This window comes from Protopterus annectens, chromosome 5.part0 (genome assembly GCF_019279795.1).
Source record: "Protopterus annectens isolate FY-2018-M chromosome 5.part0, PAN1.0, whole genome shotgun sequence".
Classification (NCBI taxonomy): domain Eukaryota; kingdom Metazoa; phylum Chordata; order Ceratodontiformes; family Protopteridae; genus Protopterus; species Protopterus annectens.
Genome location: NC_056735.1, coordinates 1,302,921,637 through 1,302,948,675, shown reverse-complemented (window position 1 = coordinate 1,302,948,675; position 27,039 = coordinate 1,302,921,637). Strand labels below are relative to the sequence as shown.

General features: G+C 39.5%; 1 protein-coding gene across 1 annotated transcript in view; it reads left to right on the top strand.

Moving 5' to 3' along the window:
• Nucleotides 1-26,736, top strand: part of CFAP97D2 (CFAP97 domain containing 2) — a 250,828-nt gene extending 224,092 nt beyond the window's left edge. The window contains exon 4 of the mRNA XM_044071994.1: nucleotides 26,538-26,736. Within this exon, the coding sequence (XP_043927929.1) occupies nucleotides 26,538-26,736 (199 nt within the window). The remainder of the gene's footprint in view (nucleotides 1-26,537) is intronic.
• The last annotated feature ends 303 nt before the right edge of the window (nucleotides 26,737-27,039 follow it).

Here is a 27,039-nt window from a genome sequence, read left to right as displayed (position 1 = left end):
ATGACAGTGATGCCAACAGATAGCAACAAGCAATTGCACTTCATGCCCTCAACAACTTTATGCTCAGCATATATGACAGAAGAGGTGAAACAGAAACATTTAGGTCACTTCCATTGGCCCTGACAGGAACACACTCTAGCATCATAAAGAACAAAATTATGCAGGCAATGTTTTTAAATGCTATTCTGGGCAGCATATGGTGAAGTCACACTGAGCATCAGATATCCCTGCTTAGACCACACAGGAGAGACTGTCATATGGGTTACAGCTGTCATAATTTGCACAGGTGTGTATCTCATTGATACGTGGCTTGCAACACCAGATGGAGGGGTATACAGGTCAATGAAGATGCAGACTTGGCACTTGTGAAGATGGGATATTTGTACCGGGTCCCTATCACTTCATCGAGTACGTGAATATCGAACACTTACATCATGGAATATTCACGTACTCGAAGTTTGTGAATTTTTTTTTTTGTAGTACAGTGAAGATTGGGATTTTTGTCCTTTCCTCACTGTAGTGCGGTCTCGGAGTAGGAATATATATTTAGCAAGGGTGGGGTGGGGGCACAGCCCCCCCACAATAAATTCTTTGAGTACGTGAATCTTCGACTATGTAAGCGTTCGATATTTACGTACTCGAAGTGATATAGACACTTTGTATTACACATAATTTGCTCCATGGACAGGATGTGTGAACCAGTACATGGCCATGCAGTGGGATCACTTTGATAGCTGAATTTGGCAAAGCTAGAGGGCCCACCATGGCACTAATGTGTTTGTACTGGTGGAAAAGAAGGTGTATAGAGTCCATAACTGTGGCATCTTGCCCCTAATGACTCCATGCCATGGCCCCTTTTAAGATGGAATAGCATAGCACAATAAACCCAATATTGTAATTGTAGACTTTTTGTCCTGTGATGGCCTCCATAGACAAACACCCCCTGTGCATACATGCCCCACCCAGAGATGACACTGCTGGATAGGGAAGTGAAGGTGGCACTTGCTATCTCTACATGAAGTTGGACAAGGTGGCAATTTGTGCCACCATAGACCTCATGATATCTGTCATGGTAATGTTCCTGGATGCAATTGACTCCTGCAGGTGTTGGCATCTTCAAAGAAGCTACAAAGCACTCCATTCATCCCTGAGTCAATGTGTGTAAGCTTAGACTGTGTGTAGCTTACAACCCTATAAATCTGTTGATTGATCCAAAACAATATTTGCAGGGTTCCTATTATTTCCTTGAAGAGGTGTTCTATTGAACGCCTCTTCATCAAACTTGAAATGGACAAATTTGAAAACATCGATTCACATAAGTGATTTTTTTTTCCTTGGGAAAGAAATCACTTGCCCACCCTCGTCAGTTTGCCATTTTCTCCACTGTAGTGCAATCTCAGACTTGGTATATTTAGTTGGGGGGGGCAAAGCCCCCTACTTTGTAGTATTTGTGGTTATTTGTTGCTGTTTGTAGGCAAGCAATTTCTTTCCAAGGGAAAGAAATTGCGTATGTGGTGGCTCAATATTTTGAAAGTTCGAGGTTTTAGGGTTGATGAAGAGGCATTCGATGGAACGGCTCTTCGAGGAAATAATATAGACCCTATTTGCATATCAAGGGCCAACTGAAATTGGACAGTGCCAGAAGCTTCTTGTAGACTACTGTATAGGAGGTATACCAATGTCAGGTGCAGTGCATTCAAGTGGTGCTGCAGCCCCAGGGGAGCAGTGCTGGTTGCTCTTAGGTATAAGGTAGCCTCCCCTTGACATGTATGGTGTGCTTCCAAATTGTGTAGTTTCTAGGTCAGGTGTTGCTAAGGACAAACTTTCTGTATGGACAATAGGTGCAAAACTAACCAGAAGGGAGATAGGTAATGCCAATGGGTCTTGGGACTGTGATTTAATCTTTAAGACATCATGACTGAGGGATCCTGCTTAGGTGCTAAACTTATCCTGATGACCTGCCATAGCTTTTACAGGTTTCAATGTTGCAGTGGTCTAGCATGGGTATATACAATACAATACAATACATAACAGAGTGAATCTGACTAACTGTGCACCATGTGAGTCCCTGTAGTGTGTGCAAATGGTAGGTGGAAATTTGCATGTATAAAGCATGCACATACCTGTGCTAGCACTCCTCTGTTCCTGAACACCTGATGGGGAACATTTCCAGTGGTATTCTATCTGTGGTCTGTTTGTGTGATGTAAATAGAGAGTAACTGTGGTGTGGATCCTAATGTAGTTGTTCTTTCTGTGAGGTATGTGTCACCTGGCCACTCCCAGAACCTATGTCCACTCCTTCAGATAGTATGCCTATGTCTTAATTTTTCCTATGTAGGGCTGCTATGTAGGGCTGCTAAGAATGCCTCATCATCCATAAGGCTTACACTGGGAGGTGCCCCTCTCCATTTTTTGACCTCTCCAATGCCTTGCTGCATGCATTTTTGAGGCTTGCCATATCGTGGTGTTTACATGCTTTTCACATTTTTGCAATGTGATTCTTCCCATCCACAGCATTGGCACAGGTACTGCTCTGCAAAAGGTGTTCCCCATAGTTCATGAGTGCCCATAACAAGATATCATTTTCAACTTAGATGAAATTGCCTAAATTCCACATTCTGTCTGCTATGGAGAACATGAACATGCCATGTTTTTAAAAACTGTTTTTAAACTATGCCACATGGTTAACTGTTTAGTATTTAACCACCTGTCCCACATGAAGGCTCTAGTTCTGAAGAAGTGTTTTAAAAGGATGAAGCAGTTTGTTCAACATTTTAGATACATACTGCATTTATTTTTGGTATTTTGATTTGACTTTACTTTAAAACATTTTGGAATGAAAGATCAGTGTCCATCACCTGGTTCCTGTGTTAAACCAGCAAGTGAACTATTTCCTTTTAAGTTCTTTAAGGTTTTATTAAGTGCACTTTGCTTTTTATTAGTTATAAATATACCCTTTCCCCGCTATTGTGCAGTCTTGGACCTTGTATACGTGTGTGTGTGTGTGTGTGTGTGTGTGTGTGTGTGTGTGTGTGTGTGTGTGTGTGTGTGTGTGTGTGAAGAATTCTTGGGGTTGAAAACAGTAGAAATAGAAAGGAGTCCCACAAAGTCACAAGACAAAACACACTGAACAGCTGAATTTTTGAGCACTTCCATTCCCTTATTATTTAGAACATCAGAAAATAACAAGTGCTGCTTCTGTGTTTGCAATAAATAGGCAGTTCTGACCAATCAGAATTAAGAAAAAAGCCTGCCAAAACAGAGCAATGGGATAGGTAAAAAAACTAGAAACAAACTGAGCTCCATCTGTCTGTTAACAGTAAAACCCTTCTGAAACTTTAAGCATTGTCTGCCTCTACTTGTTTCAGCAATAGCACCACTTGTTTTTCAGTCTAGTATTCATACAAACATGTAAATATGTACAGCTCCACCTAACTTTGACCCTTAGTATCTAATAAGTTGTCAACTGTTTTGTCCTATGCAACAGCACAACCTGTTTGTCAATTGTTGACAACATATTTTCCAGTTGTCTTAATCCATGTGACAGCACCAGCTATTTTCCATAAACATACTCAAATGGACCTCTAAATGATTAAAGTACCACCTATCTTTGACTCAAAGTGTCTGTATCTCCAATTGTTAGCTCAATTTGTTTCTAGTTTATTAGCTAACCCATTGTTCTGTGTCCTATTTAAGTCACAGGCCATATTTCAGTGCCTGGAACATGTTTTTAAGGTGATGAAAAAGCAGATAGACAATGTGAAAAATAAAAATTGTAACAAGATGCAGCATGACAGAAATTAATATAATTTAGACACAACATAACCTTTTCCAAAGCAGAAATTTGGTGAAACAACAAATGGGATCGGCTCTAAAGTGGCTGCTAACATTGTAGACAGCAACCAGGGCTCAAATAATGGGAGCAGAGGAGAAGGTACGTCTTCAGATCCTTTAGGCTTGGAAGAATTTCCCCTTTTAAGACATTCTGCAAGGATAGATAGCAGACAGCAACATGGACAATAGAAGGACAGCCAGTATCAATGGGGCACAGCAATCAAATGAGGAAGGGGAGAGGCAGAGGATGAAGGTGGAACTAGCCTTTCCAGACTGATTACTCAACCAATGACTTTAACATCTGTATAGATAATTGTGCTTCCCCTGGACAGACTGGGTTTTCTGCTGTTGCATCAGGCATTAATGAACTTTCCACCAAGTAAGCAAGTGATGTTGGACATGATTTGCATGACAATAATATTATTTATTCTTGTAATGGCTTGAATATTTTAACTACAGTAATCTAGAGATTTCTGATTTTTACTATAATCGGTTTCAGAAAGATTTTACATTTGTACCTGCTAGAAAAAAATGATATAGTTAACACCCTCAAGAAAAAACTCAGTTTGAGACCTTCACACTTGTGAGTTCCCTTTGGAACACGCTTGTTCTTAATGCTTTCACCTAAATATAAATTGTCACTTTGCAAGCCCCTGACTATAAATAACTTGTTTTCTAGTTCATAAAGTTTGTGTTGAAAAGTTTGTGGCACTTCCCTGTTCTTGCTTGTTTCATTGTTAGTGAAGCATATTTCAGCATGAATCCATTGTTTGAATGTCAAATTGTCCCTGTTAACTCCTTCCAAATCACCACAGCATTCTGAAGCGCCATTATTGCCCTCATTCCTACTTCCTCTTTCAGAACCAGGAATTGTTTTGGGTATATAAAAGTAACATGACAATCTTATTTCAAAGTTTTTATAGTAGCATACATCTTTAAAAGTTGATGAGTTGACAATATTAGTTAATTAGGTTTATGTAGAAGTTGCATGTTTGTTCTGATGAAGTCCCAGTATTAAGTGTAGAGGGACGAAAGCGCTTGATGGAGTGCATTACAATAAATTTTCTTGGATTTTATGACTATGCTGCATTTTTGAACTCGTGTGAAGGTCTCAAACTGAGGGGTTTTTTTCTTTATGGTTTATTTTTCCTCTCTTTCTTGCTGGTTTTCTTCTTATAGCTAACACCCTGCTTGAGCAAAAAAATATTTACAAAGAAGTTCAATTTAGCTTTCTGGTTTAAGAACAAAGAGGAAAAACAATACTAGGAACAACACTGGATACAGTGCTCCTGTTAGAAGCATTACCTTTGTCCCCCATCCATCCTGTTGTCACCCTGTTTTAAAGGTTGTGTGAAAAGGATATTACAACTAGCATACACAAAAAGAAGGATTGCTGTTACAACATAACCAAGGATGAAAGAGGTTATTTATGATTCAGTAGGGAACCAGGACATCAGGATTATGAAGACTGATAGGAGAGGGAGCTGGGTAATCATAAGCAGCATAGTCTACTCATGTAAAATGCTACAACTGTTCAGTAATGTGAGAGTAACAAACAGGTTAAAATGGATTTCAGTAGATTTGTTTCTGAAAATGTAAAATAAATGTTCTGCATTTCAGTGTGTATAGTGCATGCAGTTAACTGACTTGGCAAAAACATATAACTTGGCATTCATTGTTAATAAGAATCAGAAGTCTCTTATAAACTGTGCAGCTTGTGAAATTTATCTACAAGCAGGACAAGACAAACTGTTATATGCAGCTGTGTCTCGTCAATATGATACGCAAGATAGGCCAAGGATGAAATGAGTTATTCTTCAGGAACAGAATGTTTAAGATATGCAAAACAAACTGTCAGCAGACCAGCTTGAGAGGAAAGACATATTATTCTGGCAAATTTCCAAAATTGCTGATTCAGGCAGAAAAGACACTATAAAGATTGTAACTTTTTCTTTTGTATGAGAGACTTTGATTATTCTAAGCTGAAGTATGTTTAATGTATTACCTTTCATTTGTTTAGATGTCAACTTTGTATGCAGTAAATTAATGTCATAACAGCTGAACTGTTTCAGTGTTTTCATTGAATAAAGGTACAGACTACCTGAATAGTGTAGTACCACTTTAATCTTAACAGTGGCGAGACCACTTCAGTGCAAATAACTGGGGGGGGTGACCTGAAGAGGTGCCTCTCACAGTATGACATTCCAGCGCAGACCTTTTTAGGATCGATTCTTCTCTTCCTAAAACTTTGTCCATTGACTGGAGGACAAACACTGCAGCGCAGTACAAGGAAGTACAGAAATTCTCCTTCAGACAGTTGGTGATAAATGGAGTTCGATTTTCTACTGCCAAAAATTCGTCTCACCAGCATCTAGTGAAAGACAGCAGAGAATTCTCCCACAACCGATCTCTGTGTCAAGACTGGCCACCTTGTCCTGAACATTTGTGGTAAATATTTTCTTCTGTTTTTCTTTTAACAAGGAATGCAATTCATGAAAATGCCAAGACGTGCACTAAATCTTTTACTGTTGATATGTCTGAATCATATGTAGCTGTACATAAGGTAGAAGTGTCACAGAATGTACAGAAATGTGTTATTTGCAATGATTTAAATGTTTTTTGCATGCCTTGTCATAAATGTATTGTACGTATTGTACAAAATCTGGAACACAACCAGGATAAAGTAATGCTTGAAGCACAGACAATGGTTCCTGTTTCTATATATTCTGTTGCAAAATATTTATTAGAGGGTGATGCAGATGTCAAAGTTTATACTTTACAGTCTGATTTGCAGGAGTTTAAAGATTGGATTGCTAAAGCTAGCAACCAGCAAGATCTTGACCTCATGGGTCACTTTCAGACTTACTGTGGTAAATGGAATGCATCTGGTAAAATGCATGCTGACACTGCTGAATGTACAAAGGGATTTTCTCAGTTTTTGAAAGTCTCACAGACTGAAATTATGACCTTTATACAAACTGTTATTGAACAAGGCAGTAAAGCTATTGGTATGATAGAAGGGTTAATGAATAAAATTGTTCATTTGCAAGAAAAATATGACAAGCAACTGGCTGACACATGGCATAATGCAATTGTTGCAAGGGCGGAGACTAACATATTATGAGCTCATTTAGAGACACAGAAATCTGAGGCTGCTACAGCAGCAGACTTAACTAATCAAGATATTTTAAGATTACAAGCCTTGTTTGAAAAAAATCAATCTAAAGCACTAAAAAAGTATGGTTGTGTACACTTACCATAAATGTAGATGTTCGAGTGTATTCACTGTTGCAGTCATCACACTTGGGTTATCTGCCTGCAGGTAGCCCTCAGTCGGCCTGAATATCAGAGTCTTGGGATTTCTGCATTGGATGCTGTCGCTTCTTCCATGTCAGGTCGTCAGGGGTATAAAACATGCAGCCAATGCCATTACATCAGTTTTTCTTGCCCCAGATGTCAGGAGCCCCCAAAATAGGAAGCAGTTACATGGAGTGGAACACCTCCAGTAAAATGTAATTACCACTGTTATAAGACATGGCCAAAAAAAGGATAGGTAGAAAGTATAGAGAAGTCAGGGGGCTGGAGGGAGGGTAACCAGGACTGCAACAGTGAATACACTCAAACATCTACATTTATGGTAAGTGTACACAACTGTACTATGTTCTTCGTGTTTCACTGTTGCAGTCATCACACTTGGGTTGATTCCCAAAGCTGAGAAGGGTTGAGGCAGTCAAGAAGCATTAGAGCTGGCTAGCAGGCCTTGTAAGACTGCTGTGGCAAATCCAGCTCTGGATTTAGAAGAGATGGGTAAGTGGTAATGCTTGGTGAAGGTGTGTACAGAACTCCAGGTTGCAGCTTCTAGTATGTCCCTGGTAGGGACTCCCCTTGGAAATGTTGTAGAGGTTGAGGTAGCCCTAGTGGAATGAGGTCTGATCCCATGGGGTAGGTTTTCCATGGTGTTTGTAGCAGAAATGGATGCAGTGTGCTATCCATTTAGAAATAGTTTGCTTTGAAATTATCTTGCCCTCTGTCCCTGTAGCAAAGCTGACTAGCAGCTGGTCAGATTTTCCTGAAAGGTTTAGTGCTGTCCAGGTAGAACCTAAGCTGCCTGTGCACATCCAGGGAGTGCAGGATCCTTTCCCCTTTATTCTGAGGATTAGGAAAAAAGGTTGGCAAATGAATGGATTGGTTTAAAGCCACACTAGATACCACCTTGGGCATAAATGATGGGTTAGTCCTGAGGGAAACCCTGTCCGCATGGAAGATAATGAAGGGTTCCACAGCCATAAGGCCCTGCAGTTCAGACACTCTTCTTGCTGAAGTGATGGCTAGAAGTAAGGCTGTTTTCCAAGAAAGGAATTTTAACTCTGCTGTAGTAGCAGGTTCAAAGGGAGGAAGCGTGAGCTTCTCCAGTACAAAGTTAAGGTCCCAGGCTGGAGTAGGAGCTCTCCTGGGGGGTATTAAATTTTTGGCTCCTCTCAGGAACTGTTTGACCAGAGGGTGAGAGAGGAGGGGTGGCTCAGTATTGCAATGTGCTGAGATGGCAGAGGCATGAATCTTAATTGAAGAGAAGGATAGGCCTTTGTGGAGCAGTTCTGTTAGGTAATTTAGGATTTGAGGTAAGTTAGGCACGGTTGTGTCCATTCCCTGAGACTGGCTCCAAGAACAGTATGTTTTCCACTTTTCTGAATAGGATTTCCTAGTATTAGGCCTCCTTGCCTCAAGGATGACATCCAGCACCTGCTTACTGAGGGTTGCTGGTGAAGTGTTCAGGGGATGAGCCAGGCTGCTAGGTTCAGGGTTTGCAGTGGAGGATGCAAAATCTGACCCTCCTGCTGGGACAGCAGGGAAGGGATCTGAGGCAGATGCCATGGTGGCACTACTGCCAGACTGTGCAAAAGTAGGTACCAGTGCTGACATGGCCAGTCTGGCGCAATCAGAATTATCCTTGGCTTGTCCTGTTTGATCTTTAGTAGAACCTTCGAGAAAAGGGACAGAAGAGGAAAGGCATAGCTAGAGAGGTTTTCCCATGTAAAGGACAGGGCATCCACTTTCCATGCTTGGCTGTGGGGAGTTCTGGTGCAATATTTGCTAAACTGATAGTTTTGCAGGGAAGCAAAGAGGTCCACCTCTGGTGCCCCCACCTGTGGATCAGAAGCTTGAATGATTTGGGTTCCAGTTTCCACTCGTGTGGGTCCATTAGATTTCTGTTTAAGTCTTCTGCCAGTGAATTTAGTTTGCCTGGCAGGAATTGAGCTTGCAGGTGCACTTGATCGCTCAAGGCTGTGTTCCACAGAGCCATGGCTAACCTGCAGAGTGATGTAGGAATGGGTTCCCCCCGCTTGTTTATGGACCACATAATGGTGGTGTTGTCTGTCTTTATCAATAGCTGCCCTGGAAGAATAAAGTATTTGAAAGCTGTCAGTGCATTCTGTACAGCTAACATTTCTTTCTGATTGATATGCAGGTGCATTTGTTTTGGGCTGTATTTGCCTTGAATGCATTTTCCTGCCATGTGAGTTCCCCATGCATAGACTGATGCATCTGTTAGGGTTTGGGTGGTGGGGGGTTGAGTGAAAGGGAGTCCCTTGTTGTGGTAGCAGGCCTCTGCCCACCAAAGGAACTCTGTCCTTAGGCAAAGTATGATAGGAATCATTGTTTCCAGGTCCTGAAAATGTTGACACCAGAGACTTTTTAAGTACCATTGAAGTTTCCTCATATGCAGTCTTGCATATGGAATTAGTAGAATGCAAGAGGCCATGAACCCTAGGGTTTGCAGTATTTTTCTTGCACATAGCAGGGTTTGAGTGGCCAGTAGATTGATGTAGTTTGTCAAATAAATCTGTTTTTTCTGGAGTGAGGAATGCCATCTGGAAAGTTGTGTTCAAGCTTGTTCCCAGGAATACAATTTTTTGGTTGGGTACCAGATGTGATTTTTTTTTGTTGATGGTGTACCCCAGAGAAGTTAGGAGTCTTTTTACAAATGTCAGGTGCTGAAGTAGCAGTTCCTGACTGTCCAACTGAATCAAGCAATCGTCCAAGTATGGATAAATTTGAATGTTTCTCTGCCTGCAGTATGCAATGGCTGGTGACAGGCACTTTGTGAATACCCTGGGCACAGTAGATAAGCTAAAGGGAAGTGCAGAGAACTGATAGTGCATAGAGCCTGCCCTGAAATGTAGATATTTCCTGCAAGATTCCCTTATGGGGATGTGCAGATAAGTTTTTTTTAAGTCTAGGGTGGCTAGCCAGGAGTCCTTGGCTAGCATAGGAAGCAGCTGTTGGAGCGTAAGCATTTTGAATATTGGAACCACCAGGAAGGTGTTGAGAATAGACATATTCAGGATAGGGCACCAAGATCTTTCTTTTCTGGGTATCAGAAACAGTCTGGAGTAAAAATCTTGTTCTCTTTGCTCTGCTGGGACAGGCTGAATAGCCTTGATACTGAGAAGAGAAAGTACTTGCTTTTGGGCCTCTGCCCACTGGTTTGGGGGGAGGTCTGGCCATCCGCTTGGAGTTGGCAGTGAGTGGAAGTAAAATCTGTATCCCTGGGATACAATGCTCAAGACCCATCTGTCCTGGGTAATGTACTCCCAGTTTTTTGCATGCAGGGCTAGTTTTCCTCCTAAGGGTGCAAGTACTTGGGCAAGGCTTGGAAGGGTGAAGGACAAATCATTGTAAACTTTTTCCATAGAATGGTGGCTTACTACTCCGTGATTTTGAGGTGGGAGCACTCCATTGTTTAGATCTGTGCATACCCTGAGACTGTAGTCTTGGTGGTCTACTGCCCCTGGGTTTGGACTGAGAAGGTCTGGGAGGGACTGGGAAAGACCAGTTTTTAGAAGGCCAATGCCTACTGAATCTAGGTGGCTGTACCTGTAGGAAATCTTTAACAGTTTGCATAGATTTAGCTTTTTCCTCCATCTTTTTGAGGACTTCTTCTGCTTTAGTGCCAAATAGACGTTCTTGGTTTAATGATGCATCTAGTAATTTTGCTTTGACATAGTCTGGCAAGAATTGTTCCTTAAGCCAAGCATGCCTTCTAAGAACAGACCCAGTGACAGCAGCCCTGCAAGATGCTTCTAAGGCATCAAAACCACATTGCAAAGTATGTTTTCCAACTTGGTTAACAGAATGCATTAACTCTTGTAAATCTTTATGTTCTGCGCAATCAGGAATCAACATCTTTTTTTTTTGTTTAATTAGTTCCATAATATGTTGCTGATACTTTAACATGTGAAACTGGCAATTTAAATCCCTGATGGCAAAAGTAGCAGAGGTCTATACCTTCTTACTCCATCTGTCCGAAGTCCTAGAATCCCTATCTGAAGGTGTAGGGTTTTTGGCTGTAGTAGCCTTAATGCCTTTAGGCCCCTGGGAAATGGTCTCTGGATCTGCAGTAGGATTCCTAAATAGGAATTTGTGAAAGTCCGCTACTCTGTAGTACCTGTCAGATTTCCTGGGAGCTGGTGGCAAAGTATCAGGGGTAAGACTGCATTCCATGAAAACATTGTCTACAATTTCCAGAATAGGAGGGATAGCTAGATGCCTGTGCTAAGGCAAGCTTAAAAATTCCCTGAGACTCTTTTTGGACTGTGGGTAGTCCTGGCACTCCCAGCAGAAATGCTGTCTGAGGGTATGCAGGGTTTCACTGAAAGAAAAATCCTCTGGTGGGGAAGTAGAGAGAATGGAATCCTCTGCATCAGAATCCTCATAGGTAGATAAAGGTATGTCCTGGTAATCAGAAGGGTCAGAGTCATTGGACTCATGATCTGAAGAATCAGAAGGAAAATCAGTTCTTGGTCTTTTAGAGGGGGAAGGCTGGCTTCCCTTAATTAAGGTAATAAGGTCTTCAGCCATTCTAAGCATTTGTTTCTGTGGCATGGGGCCCTGAGAATGCACTTTGGTTGTCAGTTTCTTAGGCATAGTGCGAACTCTGGGCCTGAGAAATTCGGTATTTTTGGTTTGAAACAAAGTAGTTTAATATGAACATCAGAAGGCCTGAATACACACTCAGAAGCTGGTGCCTGCACAATGGCTCCGGACCCATCCAAGGTAGAGACATGCGCAGGTTCCATAGTCGAAGAAGCATCTCGTGGCATACCGGACTCCGAATGGGTCTCAGTAGAGGCCTGCGAATCTGTAGAAGCGGGTATCGGGGGCTGCAAAAGTGCCTCACTGAGTACCGGCGGACTGGCGACTAGCTTAACAGAAGCATTGTCGGCAGTTTTGGACCTATGCTATTATTATTATTATTATTATTATTATTACTATTATTATGCTGTCTGTCTCTGTCTTTATCCTTACGTTTTTTCAGAAGATTGGTAGTCGGATGGCTTATCGAAGCCATTTCAGAATATGGAGAATGAGAGCGAAAGAATTTAGCAACAAAAATAGCCTGACGATGAATAGTTTGGGCGTTGAACAGGGCACAAAACCGACACTGAGGAACGTCGTGGTCTGGGCCTAAACAGGTGATGCAGTAAGAATGAAAATCTCTGTGAGGTATTTGGTGTCCACGGGCAAGACAATTATTAATTTTTTTCTGACATCGGTTCGAACAAGAAAAAAGGATCCCCAATGGGGTACTTATCTTTTAGAAGACTTCAGGTCTGAAACTCGGAAAACAAAAATTTCAGGAGGTGACCAACCGGCACTTGCGAACTGCTTCTTTGGGCTCCACTCGGCACGAAAAGCTGATATAATGGCATCGGCTGCATGTTTTATACCCCTGACGACCTGACGTCATGGAAGAAGCGACAGCATCCGACACAGAAATCCCAAGACTCTGGTATTCAGGCCGACTGAGAGCTACCTGCAGGCAGATAACCTAAGTGTGATGATTGCAACAGTGAAACACGAAGAACATCTGCTGTTACCAGTCCTATCATAGCATCAGCAGGTTTTTCATCAGTCTAGGATGTTAGAAACTCTCCCTAAGTGGGATGAACAGAAGGGTATTTTTAATAACATGATTACATTTAAAGCTTGGGTTCTTAAAACTGTAGGCACTGTATGGAATGATACACTTGAGTGTTGTTTCTGGAATTTTATCACTCAGCATTTTATGGCTTATATTCAGCAAAAGCAGTATCCAGTACAAACACCTAAAAATGACAGCAGTATTGTTAGCATACATTAGGGGGCAATCTCTCACACCAACACTTTTAGATCAGTTTCAAATGACAGTCTGCAATTCCTTGGAAGAACAGGCTGTACATTACCAGCTGGCATATATGCTTGTTAATGGCAGTGATGAAAAAGATTTGAAAAATGGCAAGTTTCAAAAAGCTGTTATGCGCTCCTTTTTAGACCATTTGAAATGTGTCCCAGGGGATATCAAACTTATTTATGAGAAATCTTCAAATACACTCACAGAGTTAGTAGATAAATGGCATAAATATATTTATGTAAAAATAAAATGCAAAATATAAAGAGATAAATCTCTTTCTTCCACACTGCTTTTCAAAAAATACCTTAAAGAATACCTTAATACACACTGGCTATGTCCCTGCTCTAACCCTAATATCTCAATCCCCATCTCACTCTCCCTAGACTTCCCTGCTCTGTTGTTCTATTACGTTTACCTGGGTTAACCAGTAACATAACCTCTAACTAGTATTTAACAAGATTTCCTTCTTAGTACTCTATAAGGGTATTCTTACTCTAAATATGCTATCCTTCACTGTACTGGATATAAATTATAATGTCTGTACATCTGTAAACAAGGCCAAAAAAAACTTTATATTCTGTTTGCTATTTGCATGTAATATATGATATGTCACTGCCTATGCTTGGAGCTTTTCTCCCCAGGCCTCTAGTGAAAATGGACATATATCCAGTTAGACTAGCCCGGTCAACAAATGTAAAATAAAAATAAATAAATAATAAATTGCTGAGAGCACGTATTGTATGTAAAGATAATGCTATTCATAAGCAAAAGATTTACACTCCCCGTTCTGCACCCACTGTTAATGAAGTAAGGGGAAGGGGGCGTGGGAGGTGGATTAATCAGAGACAGCAAGTCCCACAGCAGGTAGTAGGAAAATCATGTCAAGGGCAAGTTATACAGGGGCAACAACGAGCAGCTTCAGCTCCCCCAGCCACTCAGTTAGCTTCTCAAGTTATTCAATCTACAGAGGGTCCTCAAAAGAGACAGCCTATTTGTTATTCCTATAAACAGGTAGGTCATACTAAAAATGATTGTAAATATTATCGCAGATGTCACCAGGAATAAAAGGCAAAGGGTAGGTTTCTTACCATAAAAAAAATGTTGATAAGCCATGTGTGCCACGACAGCAACAGGTAATGCAGCCAGAAGTACAAACACAGCAGTACACTTCACAACAATATGTGACAGAGGGTAATAGAGGACTACAGCAACAACCCCTATATACCACAAACACTCAACAGTCAGTATTCCCAGTACAGCAAAGGGATGATGTGACACCTAGTGTCAATGTACAAGGTAATATTGTTAGCACACAGGATACAACTGTTCCTTCTGACTTTGTTCCTAAGGGTCCAGTAAATCCTAATTATCAGCAGCAAACAGCTCTGCATCATATAGTTGGATGAATGCTACAAGGTCGAGAATCTGATGATTCTGTTCTGCACTACATTGATGACATTCTAATACAGTCTGAAACAAAAGAACAGCATTTAGCTAAAGTGACACAGGTCCTTCAGACATTGCAGGAGGCAGGGTTTAAGGTTAAAGGCGAAAAAGGTACAATTCATGTCATCTGAAGTAAAATTTCTAGGTACTATTTTACATCCTTCCTGGGTGTACTCCTTGTTCGGTGAGGGTGCAGGGAATTTTGCAAATGGATAAACCGGTTACCATTCTTGATTTGCACAAATTTCTAGGCATTATGAATTATAATCGGGAATTCATAGAGGATTATGCCAACATGGCAGTTCCTCTGTATGACATGCCTTCTAGCCAGAAAGAATTACCCTTTCTGGAGTGGGGAACAAAGGAAAATATGTATTTTTCTGATTTAAAGGCAGCATTGGCCAAGGCTACAGAATTAGTAGCTCCAAGTTTAACACATCCCTTTGTGTTACAGGCAGCAGCTGGACCCATCACACTCTCTGTTGTGCTTCTACAGGAGTGGCCCCAGGGCTCTGATTCTAGAAGAGAAAAGACTTTACACCCCATTACATTTTTCAGTAGAAAGATGCCACATGTTGAGAGGGGATATCACCCATGCATTCAGTGACTTTTGGCCATTTACTGGGGTTTAAAACAAACTGAATACCTAACAGCTTTTTCCATAGACATTATAGTACAGACACCACATTATGCCATACAGGCTTTGGTAAATGAGACTCAACTAAATAAACTGATTTATGACGTCAGTCAAGCAGTGTTTGCGAAATGGTTGGCATTATTTAGTGTCAAGCAAGTTACAATAAAGGCAGGAGATAAGCATTACTTATCTAACTTCATGGGATATGAAGGAAAATGACACAAATGCATTATGCACATTTCAAATCCAGAAAAGCCCATTCTGTCTACTGATTTTCAGGAAGACAGGCCATCCATCTTTGTTGACGGCGCTCGATTTTGGGACAATGGACAATATCGGACTGGATTTGCAGTAGTACCAGAAAATCCTTCTATGGGACAGCCAACTCTGATTCAGTTACCGGAACACATGTCTGCTCAGTGAGCTGAACTGGAAGCAGTTCTTTATGTTACAGCATTTTCTACCTGTCAATATTTTTTTCAGACAGTGCATATGTAGTTAATTCTCTGGAGCTGCATATGTCTACATGGGCAAAGAGAGGGTTTGTTGATAATATGGGCAAACCACTCAAGCATGCTTCTGTGTTACAGACTATTTGGAATTTGGTTCATAGTCAGTCCCTTGTAGGTTGCTACAGTATCTTTTTTAAATACCTTGTAGGTTGCTACAGTATCTTTTTTAAATACCTACTCCCCAGGTTAACTGCCCGTCCTGCACACTGCTGGCTTGCCCATAGCTTGCCTACTGTAGGGTGTACTAGTCCTCTCCTGTTGTGGTTACCTGCCCAGCGGACTGCCCTCCATTGAACTGCCACCAGTAGAGCGTAATACTGGTTTCTCCATGGAACCCTGTACAGCATCTTGAATAAGAATTGATACATCTTGCCTACTGTAGGGTGTGCTAGTCCTCTCCTGTTGTGGTTACCTTCCCAGCTGACTGCCCTCCATTGAACTGCCACCAGTAGAGTGGAATACTGGTTTCTCCATGGAACCCTGTACAGCATCTTGAATAAGAATTGCTACATGTATGTTCCTACTAGTGCTACTATCTAATCAGTATTTACTGTCTGTACCAATTCTGGGGACATTTAGTTGTGAGGATAGGGCTCTGCCTTGTGTCCGCCAGCAGCTTAACATAACCCTTACTTCCCTTTCATCTCCGCTACCTTGTTACCCTTGCCCGTTTTCATCAGCTTGATATCTTAGGTAGTAATTACATCCTAAGGCCACTAGATGGCAGCATAAGTCTGCTTTCCTTCCAATTTGGTATTCCCACCCTTAAGAGAAGCAACCTCGGTGAAACTTACTATACAGTTTCTAGTACTTACCCCACGTAGTGCTACCTTGTCCCATCCTGAGGCTTTCTCCCTAGCTCTGTTTTTCCTCACCTAGTAAAGCTAGACCTAGAAGGGAATATATACCTCCATCTCTCTGCTTATATCTTCCTGTAGTTGTATGTATAATATATGTTTTTGACCCTCCTGCCCTCCCTTCATTTATCCCTTTTTGTGGTAATGCTCAGGAATCCATTATTGTATTAGCTCAGTCTCTACACTCTAACTTCCCTCCAGGTCTCTCTGACCTACCTCACAATCAAGCTAACTGATTATTTTATGTGCAACTTACCTTTCCTTGCTCTACCCGCTCCGTTCGCCCTGCGGGCTCACTCCGCTTCCCTACCCTACCCCCAATTCCCGACCACCCCCAGTGGCCCTACACTTATACGTGTATAACCCATCCCACTTCTATTTCCACCAATAACATCTCAGACTTAATTAGCTCCACACTATTACCGCTCTATCTCCACACCCGAGCCCAGTGCTACATCAACCTATAAGATAACAAGATTAATTAGCTTTACCCTATTTCCCTATTCCCTGGCCATCCTATTCCTGTTTCCTTGACCACACCTTCACTTACTATGTATAACCCAAGCATTTCCAAATATAACATCCTTCTCTACTCCATCCTACTCCTAAATACTCTTCTCATTTCCTACTCCCTTACCTTCTATGAAAAATAGAAAGCTTACTCTATCCCATCTAATAGCAAAACAAACTAACACCCATTATGAATACACCCCACTATCTCACTGCAACATTACCTCATCTTCTCCATACCTTAAACCTCAATACCACAGAGCAACACATATCAAGTTTTTTCAACTTGTGAAGCCTTTGCCATTACTTTCCAAACTTTGCAAACATACCTATAGTCACCAACAACCTTTATTCATTTATGGCAACATTCACCCCAATACAGGCCCAAATACCTATTACCCTACTATCCCCTCAATTAAACAAGCAACTTATTCTAGTCTTCCCTCCAGCCCCATTTCTCTTCAGATAGCCCACCTTAATATTCGTAGCCTGAATAATAAAACAACTCAACTCCATGCCCTCCTTGCCTTATACTCCTTTGATATCCTTTGCCTAACTGAAACCTGGCTAAAGGCAGACACCAAAGACATTGACATAATACCACCAGGATATAATATCATTAGACTTGACCGTAATATCAAAAAGGGTGGAGGGGTAGCAGTACTTTACAAAACTGAACTACTGGTTACCCTACTAGATACCAAACCTCCCTCACTATGCAATAGTGAAATCTTAATAACCAAATTACAAATGAATACAAATAAGTCCATCTATATCATTTGCTGTTACATCCCACCAGGAAATAATATTAACACCCTTGAAAACCTTCTTAGCTGGCTCTCAACCTCCTTCCCTCAAGAAACTATACTACTAGGAGACTTTAATATTGACTGGAATTCTTGTATTTCCCAAATACTCTCTTCACATATAAATCTCTATGGCTTTCATCAACTGATTACCGTCCCTACAAGAATAGACAAAACCAGCTCTAAACAGAGCATCCTGGACTGGATACTAGTTAATTGCAACCCCATGACCTATACCACAGGAACACTACCGGATAATATTAGTGACCATTTAATCACTTTCATCGACAGACTAAAGAGCCCTATAGCCAATAATATACAACTCAGAACTACCAGGAACAAAACAAATTTCAAACAAGCCAACTTCCAACTAGAACGCAAAGCTTGTAATTGGTCTCCTAGAATATTTACCTCTTGATGAGGCTGTTTCATACTTCAACAACAAATTCCTCCAAATTCTCAACTTCCATGCCCCCAAAAGACTAATAAAAACCAAAGCTAAGACTGCTCCCTGGTTATCTAAAGAAACCAAACAAAAAATGCTACTTAGAAATAGGATTTGGAACAAATGGAGATCTACCAAAAACCCAGCTGACCACATAATCTTTAAACAACTTAGAAACGAAGCAAAGAAACTAATATTCCAAGATAAAAAAAAATTACTATTGGGAATTCCAACGCTCTCAACGTCAAAATCCTCAAAAATTCTGGGCGGGTATCAACAAACTTCTTCACCCTGGCCATTCCAAAACACCAACTCCCTCTAACCTCACTCAAACTGCACCCAAACAAATTGCTGACAATTTCAACTCATTTTTTTTAGACACTGTCACTACCCTGGCATCAACTTTATCTCCAAAATCCACTCAAGTACCTCACTTCCTTAATGATAAACCCCCTCTTTCAAATTACAGCCTATCTTGACAGACCTCATATATACCTTACTTACCAAACTTAAACCATGCACCCCCTCAGCTGACCTCATCCCAGCTGAGTACCTATAAATAGGTGCCAAAGCACTAGCCTTTCCTGTCTCCATTTTAATAAATCGAACTATAACTGAAGAAACTATTCCTACCCTCTGGAAGGTCTCTCACATCATTCCACTTCATAAGGGTGGTAACTCGAACAAGCTCTCTAACTTCCGTCCCATAGCTCTTCTTTCTCCACTAGCTAAAATCATGGAAAAATGTGTTCATAGGCAATTACTTGATCATCTCCTCCAAAACAATCTTCTAGCAGACTGCCAACATGGCTTTAGACCTCATCACAGTACCACCACTGCTCTATTGTCATTCACTGACAATATTAATAAAAATCGGAACAACAACTTACTTTCCTCAGCTCTATATTTAGACCTCTCAAAGGCCTTTGATATGGTTAACCATCCTCTCTTACCAAACATCCTGCAATCATTTAACTTAGACTCTCAGACTATCCAGTGGTTTTATTCCTACTTGGATAATAGACAACAAGCAGTACTTTGGGAAAATCACTTATCTTCTCTTCTTCCAATCAAAATAGGAGTACCACAAGGCACAATACACGGACCTCTCATTTTTTCCATCTTTATCAACAACCTACATCAGTCCATTCCATACTCCATCTGTATTCAATATGCCGATGACTCTACACTGATATGTTCAGCTTCCTCCCCAACTGAGCTTCAAGTTACTACACAAAAAGTCTTCACAGCAGCCGAAAACTGGTTTCATCAATATTCCCTCTTACTGAACCCCAAAATGACTAAATTATTACTTTTTACACCTACACAAAAATCATCTTCTTTTACATTTAACATAACTTCTAATAATGGGACTGTAATATCCCCAGAACCCACTACCAAACTCCTTGGGGTCACAATTGACCACAATCTTAACTTTGATTCCCATATCAACTTAACCATCAAGTCAGTCAATAGAAAACTTGGATCACTCTATAGGCTTAAACCCTACCTCACAATCTTAGCCAGAAGCACTATAGAACAAACACACCTACTCTCCACTCTTCTGTATGCCTCACCTATCTTTTCAAACTTATCTAAAGCTAATTACAATAAACTAGCAACAGCATACAATAATATAGCCAGATTTGCAACAGGAACCCCCTTTTGCATCCATCATTGCTCTAATCTTAAACAACTAGGCTGGCTCAAACTTCATAATCAGATTCTACTTAAGCAATTAACCATCACCCACAAAATCTTCTATCAGCCTTCAAATGCTACTATACTTAGCTCTCTTATTACACCTTATAAAAACATCTCTTCCTTACGCTCTGCCACCAAGCTTCTAGCAGACTCCTTCAAATCCAACAACAAAGCTGGGAATAGTTTATTTGCCAACTGTATTGCACCTGTCTGGAACAAACTTCCTAGGGAAATTACTGCAATGACCTCATTAAATACTTTCAGGAAGCATCTTATAATCTAGCTAAATTCCCAATGGCTCTGCCCTTGTACTAACCCTGATTAAACTTTTTTTCTCCTTTTCCATCTTCCACACTGTCTAATCTTAACTAACTTTCTTTAGCTCTGTTGTTTTTCCAATTTTACTAATAATGAGAGAGAGAAAAAAAAATTATATATATATATATATATATATATATATATATACATATATATATATATATATTTTTACATATATATTTCTTTTTTCCTAACAATGTAATTACTTGTACATTTTATTATTTTGTATAACAAGCATAATATCTGTTGTCCTTTTGTGGAGCTTTTCTCCCTGGGCCTCTACTGAAAATGGGCATGTATCCAGCTAGACTAGCCCGGTCAACAAATGTAAAATAAAATAAAAAATTAAATAAAATAAAATAAATCTTAAAGGTATAAGCTCATCAAAAAGCTACAAATGAAATTTTTCAGTTGAATAACTATGCAGATCAGATGGCAAAAAAGGCAGCCAAGGAAGGAATGCAATTGTATCCTACAGAACACCTTTCTGGTGTACCAGATAAAACCACTGCAGTACATGCCATACAGACATTTTCAGCTCAGAATTTGCAGCATGATTTGTTGCAGATCCAAACTAAGTTTGGACTACAGGAAGAGTTAGAAGAATGTACTCTTGTAGGAGAAAGTCCAGGGCAATATTGTGCAAAATGTTTTGAAACAGTCCTAGTCTTCCTTATATACCATACCAACACGCACGCAGTTAGTGAAATTTAATAATCGGGTATTGGGACATTTGGGTACACAAAAGTTATGGCCCATTGTAAAAAACAAATACTGGCATCCACAATTAAAGAAAATCTGTGATTTAGTGCATGCCTAATGCTTAATATGTTTGTAGGTTAATGTTCAATTGAAAAAACACAGTTACTAAGGGTAACTCCAGCGGATGGACTTTGGTATGTCATCCAAATTGACTTTGGTGGTTCATTACCTCCAGCTAACGGCGGGTACAGGTATCTTCTAGTGGTAGTTGATGTTTTTTCAAAATGGGAAGAAGCAGTTCATATAAAAACAATGATGGCTAAGGCTACAGCAGAAGCCTTATGGAAAAACATTTTTTGTCATTGGTGATGGCCACGAGTTATTGAATCCAATAACGGGCCACAAGTTGTCAGTAAACTGAAGAAAGCTTTGTGTGATTTGCTTGGTATCCAGCCACAATTTCATGTTCCTTACCATCCTCAGTCTAATGGGATTGTTGAAAGAATGAACAGGACTCTTAAGGAATGCCTTAAGAAAGTCTGCTTGGAAAAAGGCATAAATTGGGTAAAACATTTGCCTGGAATCCTGCTGGGTGTCAGAGCAACTCCACACAGTAAAACAGGGATCTCATCTTTTGAAGTCATGACATGCAGGGAAATGCCTGTACAACTGCCATTCGATCCTGCTGTTAGTACAAACAGACCATCATTAGAAATTGCACAGCATCAACAATGGTTAAAAGATATTTCTGAATTGTGTCAAATCCTATCAGAAATGCAAGCATTCAAATTACGGTCAAAGGATCCTGTTATGCCAGAAGAAAACCTTCCCTCTGGGACACAGGTATTAATCAAGACATTCCAGATGGATGGTCTATGGGATAGTAATTGGCAAGGACCTTTTGAAATAATTGCTCAGTTAGGACCTCTAGTGTACAAAGTTAGAGGAAAGAAAAAAAGCAAAATGATTCTTGTTCATAGAGATCAGTTGAAAGTTATTAAGTGACTTCATGTTTTGTGTTTATTTGTAGACTCACGGCAAATGCCAAGTCTGAAACAGTTGAAATTAGATTAATACCAATTATGTGGAAAGGTTATATTATTGTAAAAGTATTCTTAATTATGAGGCATTGAGCATCATTGCAAAAGATAAACTATTTAGTTTGGCTGAAAAGACCAAAAAAGACACTGCTCACAATTGATGGGATATCTTTACTGGTTGGTCAGAATCAGGGAAAAACCTGTTAAATTGGTTGATACATCCTGTATTAGTAGTGTTAGGCATTATAGTCATATTAACTATCTGGAATTGCTACCTAAGTTGCTATTTGTGGAAAACTTATAGAATCCAATAAATCATGATGGTTGACCTAGGTAAACTGGGAAAGGTTTCAATCCGTACAACTGAAGTTGAAAATGAACAGTCATTCTCCACTTTTTTTAAATGAAAAGAGGGAATTGTGAGAGTAACAGGTTAAAATGGATTTCAGTGGATTTTTTTCTAAAAATGTAAAATAAATGTTCTGCATTTCAGTGTGTATAGTGCACACAGTTAACTGACTTGGCAAAAACATACAGCTTGGCATTCATTGTTAATAAGAATCAGAAGTAAAATATGTTATCTATTATAAACTGTGCAGCTTGTGAAATTTATTATCTACAAGCAGGTCAAGATGAACTTTTGTATGCAGCTGTGTCTTGTCAATATGATATGCAAGATAGGCCAAGGATGAAATGAATTATTCTTCAGGAACAGAATGTTTAAGATATGCAAAACAAACTGTCAGCAGACCAGCTTGAGAGGAAAGACATATTATTCTGGCAAATTTCCAAAACTGCTGATGCAGGCAAAAAAGACACTATAAAGATTGGGACTTTTTCTTTTGTATGAGAGACTTTGATTATTCTAAGCTGAAGTACATTTGATGTATTACCTTTCATTTGTTAAACTAGATGTCAACGCTGTATGCAGTAAACAAATGGCATAGCAGAACTGTTTCAGTGTTTTCACTGAATAAAGGTACATACTACATGAATAGTGTGTCGTACCAAAATAATCTTGAGAAGTAACAGTAACCAGTAATGTAGGGAGGCTAGGAAACAGATTAAACAGTACTGTAGGGAGTCTAGGCATCAGGTTAACCAGTATTGTAGGGAGGCTAGGAATCAGGTTAGCCAGTACTGTAGAGAGGCTAAGTACTGTAGGGAGGCTAGGAATCAAGTTAACCAGTACTGTAGGGAAGCTAGGAATGAGATTAACCAGTTCTGTAGGGAGGCTAGAATCAGATTAAGCAGTACTGTACTTAGGCTAGGAATCAAATTAACCAATACTGTAGGGAGGCTAGGAATCAGATTAACCAGCAGTGTAGGGAGACTAGGAATCATATTAACCAATACTGTAGGGAAGCTAGAAATGAGATTAACCAGCACTGTAGGGAGGCTAGGAATCAGATTAACCAGTACTGTAGGGAGGCTAGGAATCAGATTAACCATTACTGTAGGGGGGCTAGGAATGAGATTAACCAATACTGTAGAGAGGCTAGGAATGAGATTAACCAGTACTGTAGGGAGGCTAGGAATGAGATTAACCAGTACTGTACGGAGGCTAGGAATCAAGTTAGCCATTATCGTAGGGAGGCTAGGAATCAGATTAACTAGTACTGTAGGGCGGCTAGGAATGAGATTAAAGTTGCTTATTACAAAACTGATAGTTTATTAACTGTAATGATGTTGCAAAGTGCTATTACCCCAGTTATCTATAGGTATTTAATACTGTGTTACCTTCAATATTTGGTATGCCTAAAGTGCATAAAAAATATAAATGACCCACCTCCGCCCCTTTCATCTGATTGTGTCTGCAGAGGGATCTAAAACACAGCCTCTGGCAATTTACCTTGACAGAAGACTGAAGGTATTCTATGATAACTGCCCATATATGGTGAAAGACTCCTGGGACTTTTTAATTAATTTAAATCATTAAGCATTTTCAACTGACGGAATCTTTATCTTAGATGTAATGGATTTGCTTTTTGCCATCCCACATGTAGAAGGTCTGAAAAGGTTTCATAAAGGTTCTTCTAACATATGATTTTATTTTGAGCATGTATGTTAATGTTTTTCACTTATGGAAAATGCCTTGGATGACGGTTTTATGCATTTGAATGAGAACTTTTTAAACAAAAGAGTGGCGTGGCTATGGTGGCAGCATATGTCCCCATATATGCCAATCTAATTATGTGGTACTGGGAACAGCAATATGTATTTTTCCAAATATTTTAATGTATATCTAAGATTTTTGGGTGATATTTTTATCTTTTGGAATTGCTGTGAAGGGACACTAAGGGCCTATTTCTGTTTTGAAATTCCTCACAATATGTCTTATGTAAAAATTAACTACCTAGCTATAACCAACAGCAGGAACATTGAAAGAGATTTGTTTGTTTCAACTATTTACAGAAAGCCTAACCTCTCTAAATCATATCTGCAATTTCAAAGTTACCACCCTATCTGGCAAAAGAAAGGTTTGGTTAAAGACCAGATGGTGAGGCTTGCAAGGAAAATTTCAGATGACACATCATTAAAAATTAGATTACATTTTTGATAGGTATCTTTTAAGGAGGGAATACTCCTAACAACTTCTGTCAACACTAAGGGATAAAATCCTGAAAGGCTGGAGGAACAAGTGTAAATCAATTTGGTGGGGGGTGACCTACCAGTTATTAACAGTTCTGTTAATTACAAAAAGGCACCTGTTAACAGTTGCAACTTTAGTAGAACAATGGTACTCAAGTATGAGTCTAACACCAACAGTATAAAAAGTATCATGAAAGAGAATTGGAAAAATTTGAGTTCCTTTGATGGAGACCTAAAAACATTGGTGATGGACCAGATTTTACATTTGAGAGGCATGTAAATATAAATGAAAAATTAGAATTACAGGTACCAAAAACAACTGGTAGCACAAACAATAGAATAGAATAGTATTGGTGAAATGTGGCCATTGTAGGCAGTGTAAGTTCATCTTTATAGGGCCAAAATTGAAGCTTAACATATTAAAAAAATGAAGTAATATTTAATGGAAAATACACGTGACACAAAAAGAGTGGCCTATTTAAGTTTCTGTGATTACTGTCACTATTTTTATGTGGGTAAAATGGAGAGAACCATTGTCAAGTGCATTTACAAATACAATTACAATACAGAAAACAAAAATAACGATAATGCACTTTTTAGACACGCTCTGCACTGTAAACAGTACTTGTTCTTGAGCACATTCCCGCCCAACCCAGGGGAGGCCCATGGGAACTGAAATGAAAGTACAGAGGATTTATTTGGTAGTTGCAGTTTAATATTGATCAATTTCCTGGGTTCAATGACACCATATTTATTATTAGTATGTTAAAATTAAAAGCTGCCAAATTGTGAACTTCAACAAATGTGGAACTTCTACTGTATCATGTGTGTTTTGTATACTTTTATAAACAATTACTGTTTTTAATTATTAAGTTCCTTGGAATGATGGGATGTTAACAAAGACAAAAACTTTTTTTCCTATTAAAATGTCTCTTTTATAATTAACTTAAGAAATGTTTTATTTATACTATAAACAATTCTATAAGTTTTATTTTAGTGGGCAGGTGCACTTACTTGGTACTTTTTTAGTCACGTGATTACTAAATTATTTAAACCTGTGATGTCTTGTAAAAACAGATGTCCTGACTTTTTGGACAAATGCACTTAACCTTAATATAAAATTCTTTATTTATTTTACTATCTTGTTGAATTCTTGAGAAATGGGTTGTGTGGCTTGTGACACTGGTGTATTTCATTTTGTCCCTTCATCAGGAGTGAAGTTTACCCTCCTTCAAAAAAGAAGTTTATGAGAAGTGCAATGTTTGAGTTTTGCTTTTATCCTACAGTTTTTTTTTTTTTTACGTGTCAGCACTTGGCATTTCAAGTGCTGACATTTCAGTAGGGAGACAGTTAACCTGATATCTAAGATGGGTAACAAAAGTATGTTTTCTGAGCTCTGTAAATTTGCACTAGTTTTTGGTTTTAAACATGTTGTATTTTTTTGGGCAGCAGGAAAGAGTTTAAACGAAAGCTGTTATTTCATTTGAAGCATTGTGTATATACCATGGTTGATGATGGTGAAAAATCACAAGTAACAGTTTGTATTTTACCCCCTCTAACTTACAGACCACACATTTTAGCTAACATTCACCCCTTTTTAGAAAGACAGTTTCATGCCTTTCCCATTCCTAGTGAAATTCACCACCTGTATTAAAAATGTGACCACCAGCTGAAGCATCTTTTCAGACACCCATTTACACGTGACATTCAGCAATACTTTGTGACTGATATTCATGCATATCATTTATCAGTTGTGCAACCTGTGCGGCCAACCATGATCCAATTGTAGCATAACCTGTGAAGGTCACTGTTCAGTATTCCTTGTAAACAGAGAAACAGCTTAGCCACTGTACGTGATTCATAAGTCTAAAGGACAGGAAAAATGCATACATTTCACGGAGTACTATCATTAACTTAAAATCTATTTCTGCAGTCTTATTTGTCTATTTCTTTTGAAATTAGTCTGAATAAAGAAAAACGGCAGCAAGAACTACTTAGAGTGGTTAAAGAGAATCATACCATCCTGGAAAGAATCACCAACTGTGAGCCACAGTACAGTGTGAAGAAATGGCAGGAGGACTGGAACAAGGCAGAGGAGTACATGGAAAGCATCACACGTTACCCACGTGGTATGAAAAGTGTGCCACAAAAAAAGGTATGACTTGGAGTCTGTAATGTAACATTTGTAGCATCACACTTTCTTTTTTTCATTCAATTTCCAGTACCCATTATATGGTAGTATGGGTCAAGAGGGACTCACAGCTTTTTGCCAAGAATATCAGACATGCAAGACCACAGTTCCACTATGGTCACTTCCTTTGATTCTGGCAGTTATGACATTTCATGGTGCAAGACACTTATTATAAAAGAAAAAGTCATCTGCCAGCCTAACTGGAATCAGTATGCCATGTTGTGGTGATTTTGATGGTGATAAGTGATATGAAGTAAAGAATAATATCCTATT